This window comes from Poecile atricapillus, chromosome 11, assembly GCF_030490865.1.
Source record: "Poecile atricapillus isolate bPoeAtr1 chromosome 11, bPoeAtr1.hap1, whole genome shotgun sequence".
Classification (NCBI taxonomy): Eukaryota; Metazoa; Chordata; class Aves; order Passeriformes; family Paridae; genus Poecile; species Poecile atricapillus.
Window position 1 is genome coordinate 10,310,817 of NC_081259.1, and position 13,448 is coordinate 10,324,264.

Consider the following 13,448-nt stretch of genomic DNA (forward strand, 5'->3'; position numbering starts at 1 on the left):
AGTTTGCATGACACAGATCAGGGAAGCCTAATTGTTCTCATCAACATCAGCTTAATAAAATTCTACTGTTTGTAGAACAAGGAAATAATTTGTATATTGCTTTATAGATTTATATTGAGTAGCTGAGTGGAGAGATACAGTAATTGCTCTTGGGGTATGTTACTTATAAGACAAAACCCTTCTCTATGCAGATGACAGATTTTTAGGAACAGCCCAGAGAGAAGACACAAAACCCTACAAATTTTAACAATAGTCATAATCTTTTTGAACTGCCAAAAATATTTTGATTTCTTATATTGTGTGAAAACCCTCCCCAAAAAATCTGTATTAATAAAGAAAACCAGAACAGCTTACAAAGCAAAACAGTTTTATTACCAGAGCTGCTATGCTGCAGGATATGGTAAGAGAAGCAACAACCTGTGACTGACAGCAGTCACACTGCTTAATGTGCTACTGGAAACATCATTGAAATGTGGCTAAATACAAAATGAACTAAAAATTACTTGCACTTATTTTCCCAATGCTGACAGATACTTAGATCATAGTATTTGTAGCCAAAAAAAGTGACTTACTGAAGAGTAAAATCAATTAATACACCAACTCAGAGCACAGCACTTTGTTTTTGCTACAGTCCAGTAGAAATATGGAAATACAGAGAAATATAGTAAAATATTTTCTGTTTTAAAATACTTAAAACTTTCATTCCTCAGCACCGTATTTTTTCTGTTTCGATGCTATCCAATCTTCTTGTAATGTCATTCCTTAAAATGCAAGCTAAGGACTTATTCTGAAGACTAGTAGTTTCTCTTACTCTAAAACATAAATGCTGCTGAGTCATCCTTACTAGATAAACAAATATTTATGCAACGTAAAGATTATTTCAAGTTTCAGTATTTGCAGCACATTAGTTTTGACTTAATCTGTCCCCACATCTAACATTGACAAGGAATGCAAGGCTACTTTATGACCACATCTGCTGGCATACAAAGACCTCCTCTGACTATGACTTTGGTCTCTATATAACATTGAAATACAGAATAGAAAGGAAGTAGAACAGGAATCCCAATTAAGAAAGGCTTATGGGCAATTTAAATGAAATGTATAAATTTAGAATTTATTTTATTACTAATTATTTAGAACTTATTACTAATTAATTAGAATTTATTTTATTACTATTAAACTAATGTATTTTGAAACAAATCCTGAAATTCTATAAAAACTATGAAGGCTTTTTCAATTTATAATTACCATCTGAAGACTCAAAAAATTTACATCAAATGCTTATTGAAAATGAGTATTTTGAGTCAGATTTTTGGACTATGTGGATGCTGTATGCCAACTTCTAAAGCAACATGAAACTCCTCATCCAGAGTCAAAAAAAATGTAGGGAGACCCTAAAAATGTAGCAGAAGCATTTCCGCACACTGATTTCAGTAGTCAAGTTTGTGCAGAAGTGATTCCACTAGATTCATAGGGTACCTTTTTGAGGCAACAGAAACTTCTCACTTCGTAAGTTTTTTGACCTTTTCCAGCTCTTCTATAGGTTGCCACTGCTGATTGATTGTTACCAGCTGGAAGAAATGGAAAATATGAAAGTTAGTAGAATCCCACTGAGCATTTACTCCACTCCTACACCCCCCCCATATCAAACATCAACTTATTGGTGAAGTTCTAGTGTCTATTTTCTTTTCAGAAACATGCAACAGATGATATAAAAACTTGTTGAACACAATCACTTAGATATTAATTAAATAATAATGCCAAAAAATTTTATTTTTCCTTATCCTAAGTGCTCTATTAAATTAAAGTATTTTTCCTTCAGGCTGCAGTACTCAAATATTCTTACTCAATTCTGTAATTCAGGAGCAAGGTAAGGGTAAAGAGCACTTCCTCTATCCTCAAGTTTCCACTGTAATCAATGGAATTGAGTAAATGGATGTTTGGGGTAGGAACTGACATAGGACAATAAGCAGAAGTATGGTATGAATTTAAGATCAGACCTACAGTGTAAGAGCCGAATCCCTATCTACATCATAGGGTGAAGACATAAAGTAATGAATGAAGCACTTGTTTCCACTTTTAACTAGATATACATCAACTTTACACTTACTTTCTCATTTGTATTTTACTAGTTCTTACACTTTTAAAGAAGTGATTCATTATGTTGGAAATTTATGCTATTTAGACATATATTATATGTACAAATTACCTTCTGAGGCTTGGCAGGATCAATAGTTTCCCATGGTTCTGAACTGCCAATCTTGTGAATGCTTTAAAAGAAGACAAAACAGGTTATTATGTTTTAAGGCGTGCCCTTGCATACATTTTCATATGAGCAGCCTATTGTCAGTAGAGCTATTCAATTAAATAAGGAGCTCCCTAAAACACAAATTCCCAGATTTGGGCATTATATTTTAAAATCTGGACAGGAATCAATGATGGTTTGCTTTATTTGCAGCTTCCAAAGCACAAAGCAAGCCAGCCCTGCTCACATATCATTATGACGGAAGCAAGGAGAAAAATCAGAACAGAATAAAGACACAAAGTAAGGGGACTTTTACCCCGACAATTAAAATGCCTATTTCAATCACTTTGAAATAAATAAATAGGCTCCAAAAAGGTTTAAGAGTATAGGATTTCACTCCAACTATCAGCCAAGCCATTGGAATACTATCTTAAGTTAGTACTATCAAACACTGTTCTTTATATACAAGTCGATAGCCTGGTTGCAATCTCATCTACCTATCAGATTATATTAAATTCTTGATTAGAACATTTAGAACTTATACCCAAAGCAAAGAAAAAATGTAATTATTAAATCAAAAGTTGAGAAATAACTTGGATTACACTCAAAATTAATTTTCTCACTATTTACAATCTGAAGATACTTTAGTCATTACCAGTAGTCCCAGTACTCTGGAACAAATGCCTGGTGCCTTTTATTTTATTTTTTTATTTGTGTGTGTGTAAAACACTATGGCCAAATACTCGTCTGAATAAAAAAAGTTAGGGTAAGCTCCAAGCACTAAGTTTTTGCTTACATCACGTCAGATTTGCTGAATAGGGAATAGAGACAAAAAGAGAACGCCCCAGCTGCTGCCAAGGACAATATTCCGGCCAGGGGAATGAGCTGAAAGATAAAATAGAAAAAAGAGCTGAATTTACGTCCCAGCTACAGACCCACGAGTAGGGGAAGCAAGGGTTACACAGAACTAGGGAGGGATTACCTGTTCATGTATATTACCTCTATATTACTCTTTACACCACTTCACTATTAATATCTGAATTTCACTTTTACCTCTGTATTACCCTTTCTCCACATCTCATTTGCCATACATGAACATTACGCGGGTCCCATTTCCTCGGGAAATCAAGTGGCAACCCCGGTGCGGTCGCCCGAGCCCTCCGTATCCCTCCCCGCGGGCGGGTACCACGGTCCCGACCCCTCAGGCAAACTTACTTCTTTTTTCGACTTAAGCATGTTCAAGATGCCCTTGCCCATGGTGGCGGCGGCTGCGGAGCGGCACAGGTGTCGGCTGCCCCGCTCCTCGAGTGCGGCAGGAGCGGGCAGGCGGTGCCGGGGCCGGGCCCACCCCGCGCCCTTCGAGCCCCGCGGCGCTGAGGGGCCGGGACAGCGCGCCCCCCAGCGGCCGGAAAGGAGCGGCCCGCGGCCCGACAGCGCCCCCGCGCGGCCCGCAGGTGCCACAGGGAGAGGCCGGACAGAGCGGGATGCGGCCTGTGCCCCTCCCGCTCCAATTCTTCTCTCTCCGTGACTGCAGCGCAAAACTCAGCTTCGGCATTTCTCCTTTGTCTTTGTCCCCTTCGCTAGGCAGCTGCCCCAAGAACGGGGTATCTAGGCAAACGCCCAGGTGATGACCGAGCCTGCCTCTTCAGAGCTCGGAGAGGTGCCTATAATGACCAAAAGAGGAGCCCAGTGTCACCATGTCCCCTTGTGCTGCAGCAAAAGCTCAACCCAGGCCCAGGTTCTCATCACACTTTTGTGTTCCACAGCTCCTATCACTTCCCAATATCCCCGTCTGAGAAAAACTACCAGGGCCAGGCTGGAGGTGAGAGCAGGCAAGTCCCGTACATTGGTTTCTCCCCTTCTCACTGGCCCGCTGGAAAGCAGTCAGAGGAAGGAGAGGCTGCCTTTACTGCATGTTCTGCTCACTCCCTGTGGCAAGGAACACACCTGACAGGGCACAGTCAGCTCAGCTGGTCCTTCTAGGGAGTGTGGAAAATTAACCAGCAGCATCTTTAAGGCAAAGGAGCTGGCAGTATTTTACTGTAACAACTTTCAGGTCCAGCAATTCCAATGCAAATTCAAACATGGGAAAGCAAAACAGTTTTCATACTTTTTCTCAGCACTGCTGCTGAGAAACCTTTGTGTATTTGGGAAGGTCATGAGCACTGGCTATTTGTTGCCACCAATAAAACTACGGGATCATCCTTTCTATACACTGGTGATAAAAGCCACCAAGCTGTAGGGCAGTTTTTTGTACCTGAACCCTCTCCTAGGTTACAACAGCTTCTACTACTGCCTTTTGCTCTCCTCAGTCACCAATGGCCTTGGAACGTCCTTTTGTGATCCATCTCACTACAAACCCACTCTCAGTGCACTCCCTAGTTTAGCTGTTACAAGAAAGAAGTATTTGCTAATGGGTTTTTAACTTCTGAACCTCAGCTAAAATAAAGAACTGCCATTGACAGTGGTGTACTTTGTTCACAAGCATTTTCACTGGGAAAAGATAATAAAAAATAATAAAAAACTTCCTACTCTGTTAAAACACACTCTTACATACATGTATTACCGATTTCCTTAGAAGTGTCTGTGTATTTTAGAAGGCAACCTACAAAAATGTATTGACAAGGAATAGCTGGGTGGGGAAAATAATTCTGCAGAAATTGTCATTAAGCAAAGTCCCTTTTCAAAAAAAGAAATTATTATAGTTTGATTACATGTTATCTGCTTACTCAACCCAAATGTTTGTATAGTAAGCAGTAACTAATCTAAAATTAGTCTCAAAACCCCTGACTTCCAAACCTGGACCAAGGAGTTAAGCAGTTACAACCCTCTCACTGCCATTGTAATTTGGAATCTGCTTGTAAAAAAGTAAGCCTGTAGATAGGCAAACCTTACATTTTATACAGAATGGGAGTTTGTCCTATTTAATTTCCTGAAAGCTTTTGTATTTCTTACATATTTGCTGTCTTTTGGAGACTTCACAATACATTTTAAATTTTCTTATTATGCCATTTTTGTATTTAAAACACTGTGGAACAGCTTAGTGTTACTATACTACTACTTTTATCTAAGTATCTCAATTACTTGTTTCATCGGAGGTAAACCTACCCAAAGCAAACAAGATTTTAATTTATTATTCATTATTGAAATTACAGAATTTTCCACATGTGATGCTTTACTGTATTTCATACACCTGGAAAACTACAGTAAGTACAGTATTAAAAAGCAGGAAAGATGCAAACCTTTTCAAAGTCTTTGTAATATATTTAAAAATACTTATGCCACTCCTTTTTAGATTCAAGAGGCTAATTCTTGATTAGAGAATTTTTCATAAAATTCCAAGTCTTTTATGCTTAAAGATGGTTTTACAGTCTTCAATGATTTCACAAAATGTTCCTGTTTCACAGCAGTTGCTTCAAGTCCATTCTCTTGCAATGCCAACAAAGCAGCCTTTAAAAGAAAAAAAACCCAACTACTTAGACCTTATCATGTTTTAAATTGCAAAGAATACTGCAAGTATTCTAAAATATTTTACAGGGAACAAAGTGTTAGTTAAAGCATCTGAAAACAGCATTGTATAACTTACAGTTATTTAACAACATATCCAAGTAAGGTTACCATAACATTTTCATTCACTTTTTCTGTCTGGATTAGACAATACATCTCTTATCACTTTTATATTTCTATTTTCTTAGTTTCTAGTCTTCTGTCTTTTATACAAGTCAACTCAAATTCTGGATTTCTCTTCTCATTTTTTTGTATTTCTAGCCTTGACAATACTTGCTAATTTCAGCTTGCAGTACAAGGAATGCAATTCACCTGGATGTGAGCATGGATTAGAGAGGGCCACATGAAAGAAAAGGTAGTACAGTTCCTAAACTTCTGGTAAATTATCACAGACAGACTTTATTCTTATTTGGCTCTTTTATTTAAAGAATGAACCCTTGTTCAGTTCTCCTGTTTTAATAATTTTCTTTGGATTTTCATTGTAAACTGGGAAAGAACCTACATTACAGATGGCTTAGTAACATCTATGAGGTAGCTCTCTTTTTTCAAAGCTGTTTTTTAGAGTTGATTTCACAGATGAACCGGGAATATTTCTTACCTCCTTGCACAGATTTTCAATATCAGCTCCAGAGAAGAGGTCTGTTAGGACTGCCACATCTTGTAATGACACATCAGTATCTAATGGAATTTTTTCAGTGCAGATTTTCAAAATGGAAAGTCTTCCCTGAAAATCGGTGCATATTATACAAGAAAACAAAACCAAAGAAACCAAAAATTAGTCTTTCTCCAAAGCAGTACCAAACTTGAAATTAGAGCCAAGGAAAATCCAGAAAAGTACAAAAACTGTCTGGTTTTGGTGGAAGAATAAAATGCTATTAATGGAGATAATGCACTTTTGGTTATCTCACATATTTAAGGTCTGTTACTCACAGTCACTCCTTGCTTCATGAAAACAGAGTATTTTAGGCTGAACAGGCCCGATGTGGCATGCTTTGGGTCAACTTTTTTTTGTAAAGTTGAGGACAAATAGCTATACTAACCTTGGGAACAGTACACAAAAAATATCTGAAGCAAGCACAGACAACTTATTTTGGTATTTCCTGAATTGTAGCTTGATTTTGTAAACACACATTTTCTCTATTTTCCATATGCAATACTATAACTACTGACACCAGTTAAAATGTTACTGGTGTTTAAAGTACAAATATTTTTATTACTTTTAAAATTTTTTCATTGTATCTTGAATTTAGTGACTGATCTCCAGTGAAACACCCATCACTTGTTAAGTATGTTACAGGAATATGCCCCCTTTTCTCCTAAAGTATGCTGGCAATTAATGTCCCCCTTTAAAGCCATGTATGGATGTGTAATACCTTCAGATCTGGAGGTGGAATATAGATTATCTTGTCCAGCCTTCCAGGACGGAGCAAAGCATCATCCAACATATCTGGTCTATTTGTTGCAGCAACTACCATGAAATCTTTGTTCAAAGTTTCCTGAAACTCTAGCTGAGTAAGAGATCATGTAAACAAATTAGTGCAACAAATTAGTGGCTGAGATAAATATTATCAAAAGATATTAGTTAACTACTAATGAGAAGAGGGGAAGGGCAAAAAGATCATGTAATTTAACATGTAGTTATTTTCCCTTAAATATTAGTATTTTATCTGTCCTGAGGTTAAAAAATGCCTTGGTGCAGGGCAGATTACATGACGAAGAAATACAGTTATTATCTGCTTTGGCAATAAATAAAGACTTTTCTTTGACCAGATTGTAACAAAGAACTTTTTACATGCAAAAAATTCAGTATCCTACAATTCTGGAACTGTTTTCTTTATTATTTCCCCAAAGAGTACCATCGTAACAGGAAATCTATACACAAAAAAGCAAAACATTAAATGTTGTGAACCATTCTGACAAGTGAAGGTAGAAGTTTCTGTTTAAATAACTAACTGATCATAACTTTGCTGCTTTTGTATGCATTATGCGTGAGAAAGAACTGCAAATGAAGTAGAGGAAGTACATATAAAAAGTAAGCTCAGGGAGGAACTTAAGAGTAAAAATAGCACAGTCAATCTAAAAAATTACTTTAGTGTAAAGAAAAGGATCTTTGTGTCAGAAGATGAACACCCAACTAGTAATGCACATTAGTCTGTGTGGGTATTTTGTGCAAACAAAGCCTCACTGAGGAACAGTGTATGTAAAAACAATCAGCAGCCTATATACAGTATCTTCTAAAAACTAGTAATTATGACAGAGTAAAAGAACTTCTTGCATGTTTTTGAGTTAGAAGATTTTAAGTTTAAAATGTGAATGTCAACAACTAAAATTTTTGAAATAACTGGACAGTACTTCTCATTCCTCCTATACAGAAAAGGGAGCATAAATACCTTTCTTTCCTCGTCACTTTGTTCTTGGCACTGAGCCTCAAGCTGTAGCTTGCATCCTCTTCTTTCTGTAACTTTCAGCCCAACCCCATCCAATTCATTGAGAAGAACAGAAAGAACCCGCTCTGAGACACCATGGCCAGCTCTGCAGTGTGCCCGAGATCCCAAGATAGAATCAATCTCATCTAGGAATATTATTGCTGGAGTATTTGCTCTTGCTTGGCGAAAAACCTTTTCAATGAATGTTAATAAAACAAAACATTAATGCCTGCATTCTATCAGGTAAGGTGAAAAAAGAATCCCACTTACATATAGTCTGTATTTTACCTAACTTTAAAGGTACATTTGTAATGATTCTTAAGAGCTGTTCTGGCTTACATTTACTATTGGCAAATTCTGCTCCTTATTTCTATTCCTAAATGAACTGAAAACAAAAGGCTAGAAATACTTCCAGAGTTTAACACTGGTATAATTTTAGGGATAGATTCTCACTTTATCTACATGTGAATCTGTAAGCCATTTCTATTTTATAATCAGATGAGAGCTCTATCATCTTTTCAACAACAAAATTTAGATCTAACTAATACTTTACAAAAATGAAGCAAAAATGGACTACAAGACCTAACACAAATTAAAATGTGTACCTGAGACAAAATCTTCTCTGAATCTCCAACATAAGGTGAGAACAGGTCAGCACCACTTACAGAGAGAAAGGAACAGTGACAACTTGTGGCCACAGCTTTCACCAGTGTGGTTTTGGCACAGCCAGATGGCCCATAGAGAAGAATACCCTTGGGATGAGACAGGCCCATCCTGGTAAATGCCTCAGGAAATTTCATAGGCCACTCAATACTCTGTCAATACATAAAAAAGGGATTAAATTCTTAGTAACAAGCAATCAACAAAAACTGCCAAGTACATTATTTCTTCATCTTGATACAAACATTTATTGGAAATTAGAGAATACTGGTTTAGTCTTTCTTCATATAATGCCCCCTGCTTAAATTTTCCGCTTGAAACAGAACTAAAAACAATCCTGATGAGGTAAAAGCCAAGAGCCATCCCTGGATAAATATTCAGGAATGGACAAATTATCTGGCCACTAGTTAAGTATTTCTCAGCTACTAGAAACATGCATATTTCCCCATGATATTACTATGCTTGGTGGTGATATCTTGTGACTGCAAGATTTCTAACTCAAACATTGTAATAACACTGCAATAATGTTCAAAATACAATTTATAATCAGGTAATTTGCAAGAGAAATAATTTTCATAACACAGCACATACAAAATACCTTGGAGTACATATTAGAAATTAGACATTTATCTAAATTAGTTTAATACATTACCTGTTTTAACTTTAATTTCACATCTTCAAGACCACCAATTTGCTCCCAAGTCACAGGTTTACACTCTGTTAGTCCAACTGCACTTCGAAAAGAGGATGGTTGAATTTTTTTAAAAGCTTCTTGGAAATCTCCCATATTAATCATGGTTTCACTTGCAGTTGAATCCTGAAAAAAAAACCCCAGATAGAGCATATTAACAACATTTTAATGCAACACTTAAATGCTGCATTAATATGCAAAACACTTCAAGTAAAGCTAAATACAACTAATAAGGAAGTCAATTCCTGACCTAATGAGCTTAAACACTGCAGACACAAAAATGCAACATAAACTAAAATATAACCTCTTTAATAGCAAGTTTTCACACAGGAAAAAACTGATTTTAACAGAAATTAATATTTCAAAGAAAATTACTATTCCCTAAATTCTAGCTCCATTAGGCAGTGATCTGCTAAATCAAATAGTTGCTTCAGGGTTAACACATATCACATCCTACAATCTTATGAATAGAAATAAAAAAGTTGCAAAATCCATTTTCACCACACACTGAAGAATGTAACATATCTCAAACAGGCTATAAAATGCCACTATTAAGCCACAGATGCAGTAACAGAACTAAGGTGAGAACTGAAAGATGAGCAAAAATAACATATTTATATTTATAATATGCTTGGTGTGAGTCTTCAACTTGTAGAGCTTTTCAAGTAAAGTATTAATGAGGAAAGGGTAGTACAAATATTACTGACATTGTTCTTGAGTGATTTGCAACCATACCAAAGAGCTGTGGGACACAGCCTGCATAGCAGCTTCTCTGCAGAGTGCTGTAAGGTCAGCTCCAACATACCCAGTTGTCATTTCTGCCAGCTTAGCCAAATCAACCTCTGCAGAAACGGGCATATCAGATGTAAGCAACTGCAGGATGGATCTTCTCTGTGTAACTGTTGGGGTCCCAATAATAACCTAAACCAAACAGAATAAACAAAGATTTTATGTAGATAATTTGCCATACTCATTTATTTTATAGACCTAGGCAAGCAATTTAGTCTCTGCTCTATACTGGCTACTGAAAATTTATATATACTTATACCCCAACTAAAGAGTTTTACAGAAAACCTATTACAGCACTATACAAATGACAAGTATTTAAAACACCATTTACTTTCCAAGTGAACAATGTTTATATAGAGTTGTTCATAAGACACTGACAGATACCGTTTATCAAGTCCCATAACACTGAAAAAATAATTTCCTTATATCACAAGCACTAAATTAGATGACTATGATAGGAAAAAATAAAATAGATAAATATTTACACATTATTGAAAACCAGGTGAAACATCATAATAAAAATACATCTCAACAATCTATAAATCCCAGAAAATAATGAAAATTATAATTATGAAATCATTAAAGAACTTGATTAAACTGATGACCTAGGAGTGGCTTTAGGCAGGGAAATAAACAATACAAGCACAAACACTGTGTGCTGCAGAACTGCGTATTTTTCTTCTTTGGACTACTAGGCTAATGGAAGTTTTCATAGACCAAACATCTGTTACTGAAACCTGAGTAGGTACTGTTGACACAACAGGTTACTAGTTCTCTGTCACAATAAATTTTTAAGGAGAAATGCACAAGTCTTCAATCTATGATTTAAATGGAAAAAATCCAATCCTGTAAAGCTAAGCAGCTGTAAGAAAACAAAGCCCCTCAAGATCAGGTCAATGTCTTTATGATAAAGAAGCAAAAAAGATCCCTCCCATCCATTTTCATGTATATGGAGCTCTCAGTGTTCAGATTAAAAAACCCTGAAACAACCATACCCAAGTTGCAGCAAACTAAAGATAGAAACAAGACACCTGCTCCAAACGTGCAGAATCCCACTATGAAACATGACTGGAAGACAGCTCCCTTCCACCTCAATAAGGAAAGAAAAATGTGAGTGTACGAGTAACAGATTTATTTACCTCTCTGTCAAATCTGCCAGGTCGTCTCAGCGCAGGGTCTAAGGCATCAGGCCTGTTTGTCGCTGCCACAATGACCATCTTACCCTCACTCCCCACACCATCCAACAGCGTCAGCAACTGAGCAACAATACGATCTTCAGGAGCATTGTTTGAACTTCCTCGCTTTGGGCATAAAGAATCAATCTCATCAAAAAAGAGAATGGTTGGGCCTTCGTTTGACATCTCTCTGCCCTTTTCAAAAACTCTTCGCAAATTCTCTTCACCCTCTCCTGGCCTTGAACCATGGAGGGCTGGGCCACTGATGCCAAACAGATACGCACCCAGCTCTTTTGCTACTGCCTTTACCATTAGAGTTTTCCCTACACCGGGGGGCCCAATTAATAGCACTCCATTAGGGACAGAAAGACCAAGCTTCTTGAAAGTTTTTGGAAAGCGGAAAGGCAGATCAATCATTTCTTTCAAAGACTTCCCCACATCATCTAGTCCTGCAATTGAAGTTTTCGCAGCGTCTTCTGACAGATGCCTGTACCATTCTAAAGTGATCACCTCCTTAATTTTTATGCTTGTTTGGGGAGTTATCAATCCAGCTTCCTCCTTCAAAGGAGATGCAGACAGTATTTCAATATACACCACAGGATTTTCGGGACTCGGAGCAACAGTAACAACATAACGAGGCGAAACGTATACATTTCTTAGCAGCTCTCTGATTGTCTCCTGTAACACCGCTCTGGGAGTGGACTTTTTCAGCGCGGCGCTCTTGAGGACCACTCTCAGAGTGGCTGTTCGCAGCTGTCGGTAGGGCAGCAGCTGCAGCCGGCCCAAGCTCAGCGAGAGGCCGCGCAGGTCCCGCGCCCTCAGCCCCGCGGTGCTGCAGGTGAGGTCGGCCTGCAGGTACCCGTCCGCCAGGTCGTGCCGGGGCCACGCCGTGCACACACAGCAGCCGCCGGGCACGGAGATCCTCAGCGGAGCGCCGATCCTGGCTCCCAGGAAGGAGAGCGCGGCAGGTCCCAACCGGCACCGCTGGGTGCCCTCATCTCCCGGGTCCAGCGGGAGCAGCTTTAAGACTGCCGCCTCCATTGCTGCCACCGCTAGGGAGGGCAGCAACCCCCGTGCTCTGCGCGGGCCCGTCGGCTCCTTACCGCGCCTCGGCCTCCCGTGGGGCTCCCGCTGTGCCACCGCCCGGCGCACGGCAGCCGCGGCGGGCGGGACGGGAGCCCCGCGCAGGGGCTGGACGCGCCGGCGCGGAGCGGAGCCCCTCGCGCGCTGACAGGCGGCCCCGCGCATGCGCCACAGTGGAGCACGCGCACTACGCCCCGCCTCAGACCCCAGAGCGTCATGGAATAAATCCGGTAGGAATAGAGCTCGAAGATCATCGAATACAACCTGTGTCCCAACACCACTGTGTCAACCTGGCCACGTCCAGTCTCTCCTTAAACACAGCCAGGGACGGTGATTCCTGGTTCATTCGATATATAATCGCCCTTCCTGATAAGAATTTTTTTTTCTGATGTACAACATAAACCTCCCCTGGTGCAGCTTGTCCTGCATGGGAGAAAGAAGCCAAGCCACACCTGGCTGCAGCCTCCTTTCACGGGGTTGTACAGAGCGATAAGGTCCTGCCTGAGCCTCTTCCTTTTCCAGGCTGAGTCCTCTGTGCTCCCTCAGCCATTTTTCATAGGATTTGTGATCCAGACCCTTCACCATCTTCGTTGGCATTCTCTGGAGCTGCTGCAGTTCCTCAATGCCCTTCCTAAATTGAGGGGCCCAGAACTGGCCCAGCTCGATGTCTGCCACCTCTCTCAGCCCGTCTTGGGCCTTCCCTTTTGAAGGGCTGTCAAAGCAATGTCTGTGAGGTGAGTGCTTTGTATAAGAAGAGATTTCTTACACCCTCATCCCACAGACAGAATGCACTGACTCTCTTTCTAGTTGCCATCCAGCTTGTTCTCCACAGAGCTGGTCATGATAGGCCTTGTTTGCCACCTGATTTCTTT

At 39.3% G+C, this 13,448-nt stretch overlaps 2 protein-coding genes across 2 annotated transcripts; both read right to left on the minus strand.

The window, feature by feature from the left end:
• Positions 1 to 347: 347 nt before the first annotated feature.
• On the minus strand, positions 348 to 3,619 carry C11H15orf48 (chromosome 11 C15orf48 homolog). Its single transcript, XM_058847266.1, has 4 exons — positions 3,461 to 3,619; positions 3,042 to 3,130; positions 2,210 to 2,270; positions 348 to 1,571 (listed from the first exon to the last, which is right to left on the minus strand). Exons 1-4 carry the CDS (start codon positions 3,500 to 3,502, stop codon positions 1,503 to 1,505), a joined length of 261 nt encoding a protein of 86 aa, XP_058703249.1. The 5' UTR covers positions 3,503 to 3,619; the 3' UTR covers positions 348 to 1,502.
• Positions 3,620 to 5,486: 1,867 nt separating this feature from the next.
• Positions 5,487 to 12,648, minus strand: AFG2B (AFG2 AAA ATPase homolog B). Its single transcript, XM_058847233.1, has 8 exons — positions 11,458 to 12,648; positions 10,265 to 10,450; positions 9,491 to 9,655; positions 8,784 to 8,993; positions 8,143 to 8,370; positions 7,126 to 7,260; positions 6,351 to 6,476; positions 5,487 to 5,695 (listed from the first exon to the last, which is right to left on the minus strand). The coding sequence occupies exons 1-8, from the start codon at positions 12,532 to 12,534 to the stop codon at positions 5,543 to 5,545; spliced, it is 2,280 nt and encodes a 759-aa protein (XP_058703216.1). The 5' UTR covers positions 12,535 to 12,648; the 3' UTR covers positions 5,487 to 5,542.
• Positions 12,649 to 13,448: the final 800 nt, after the last annotated feature.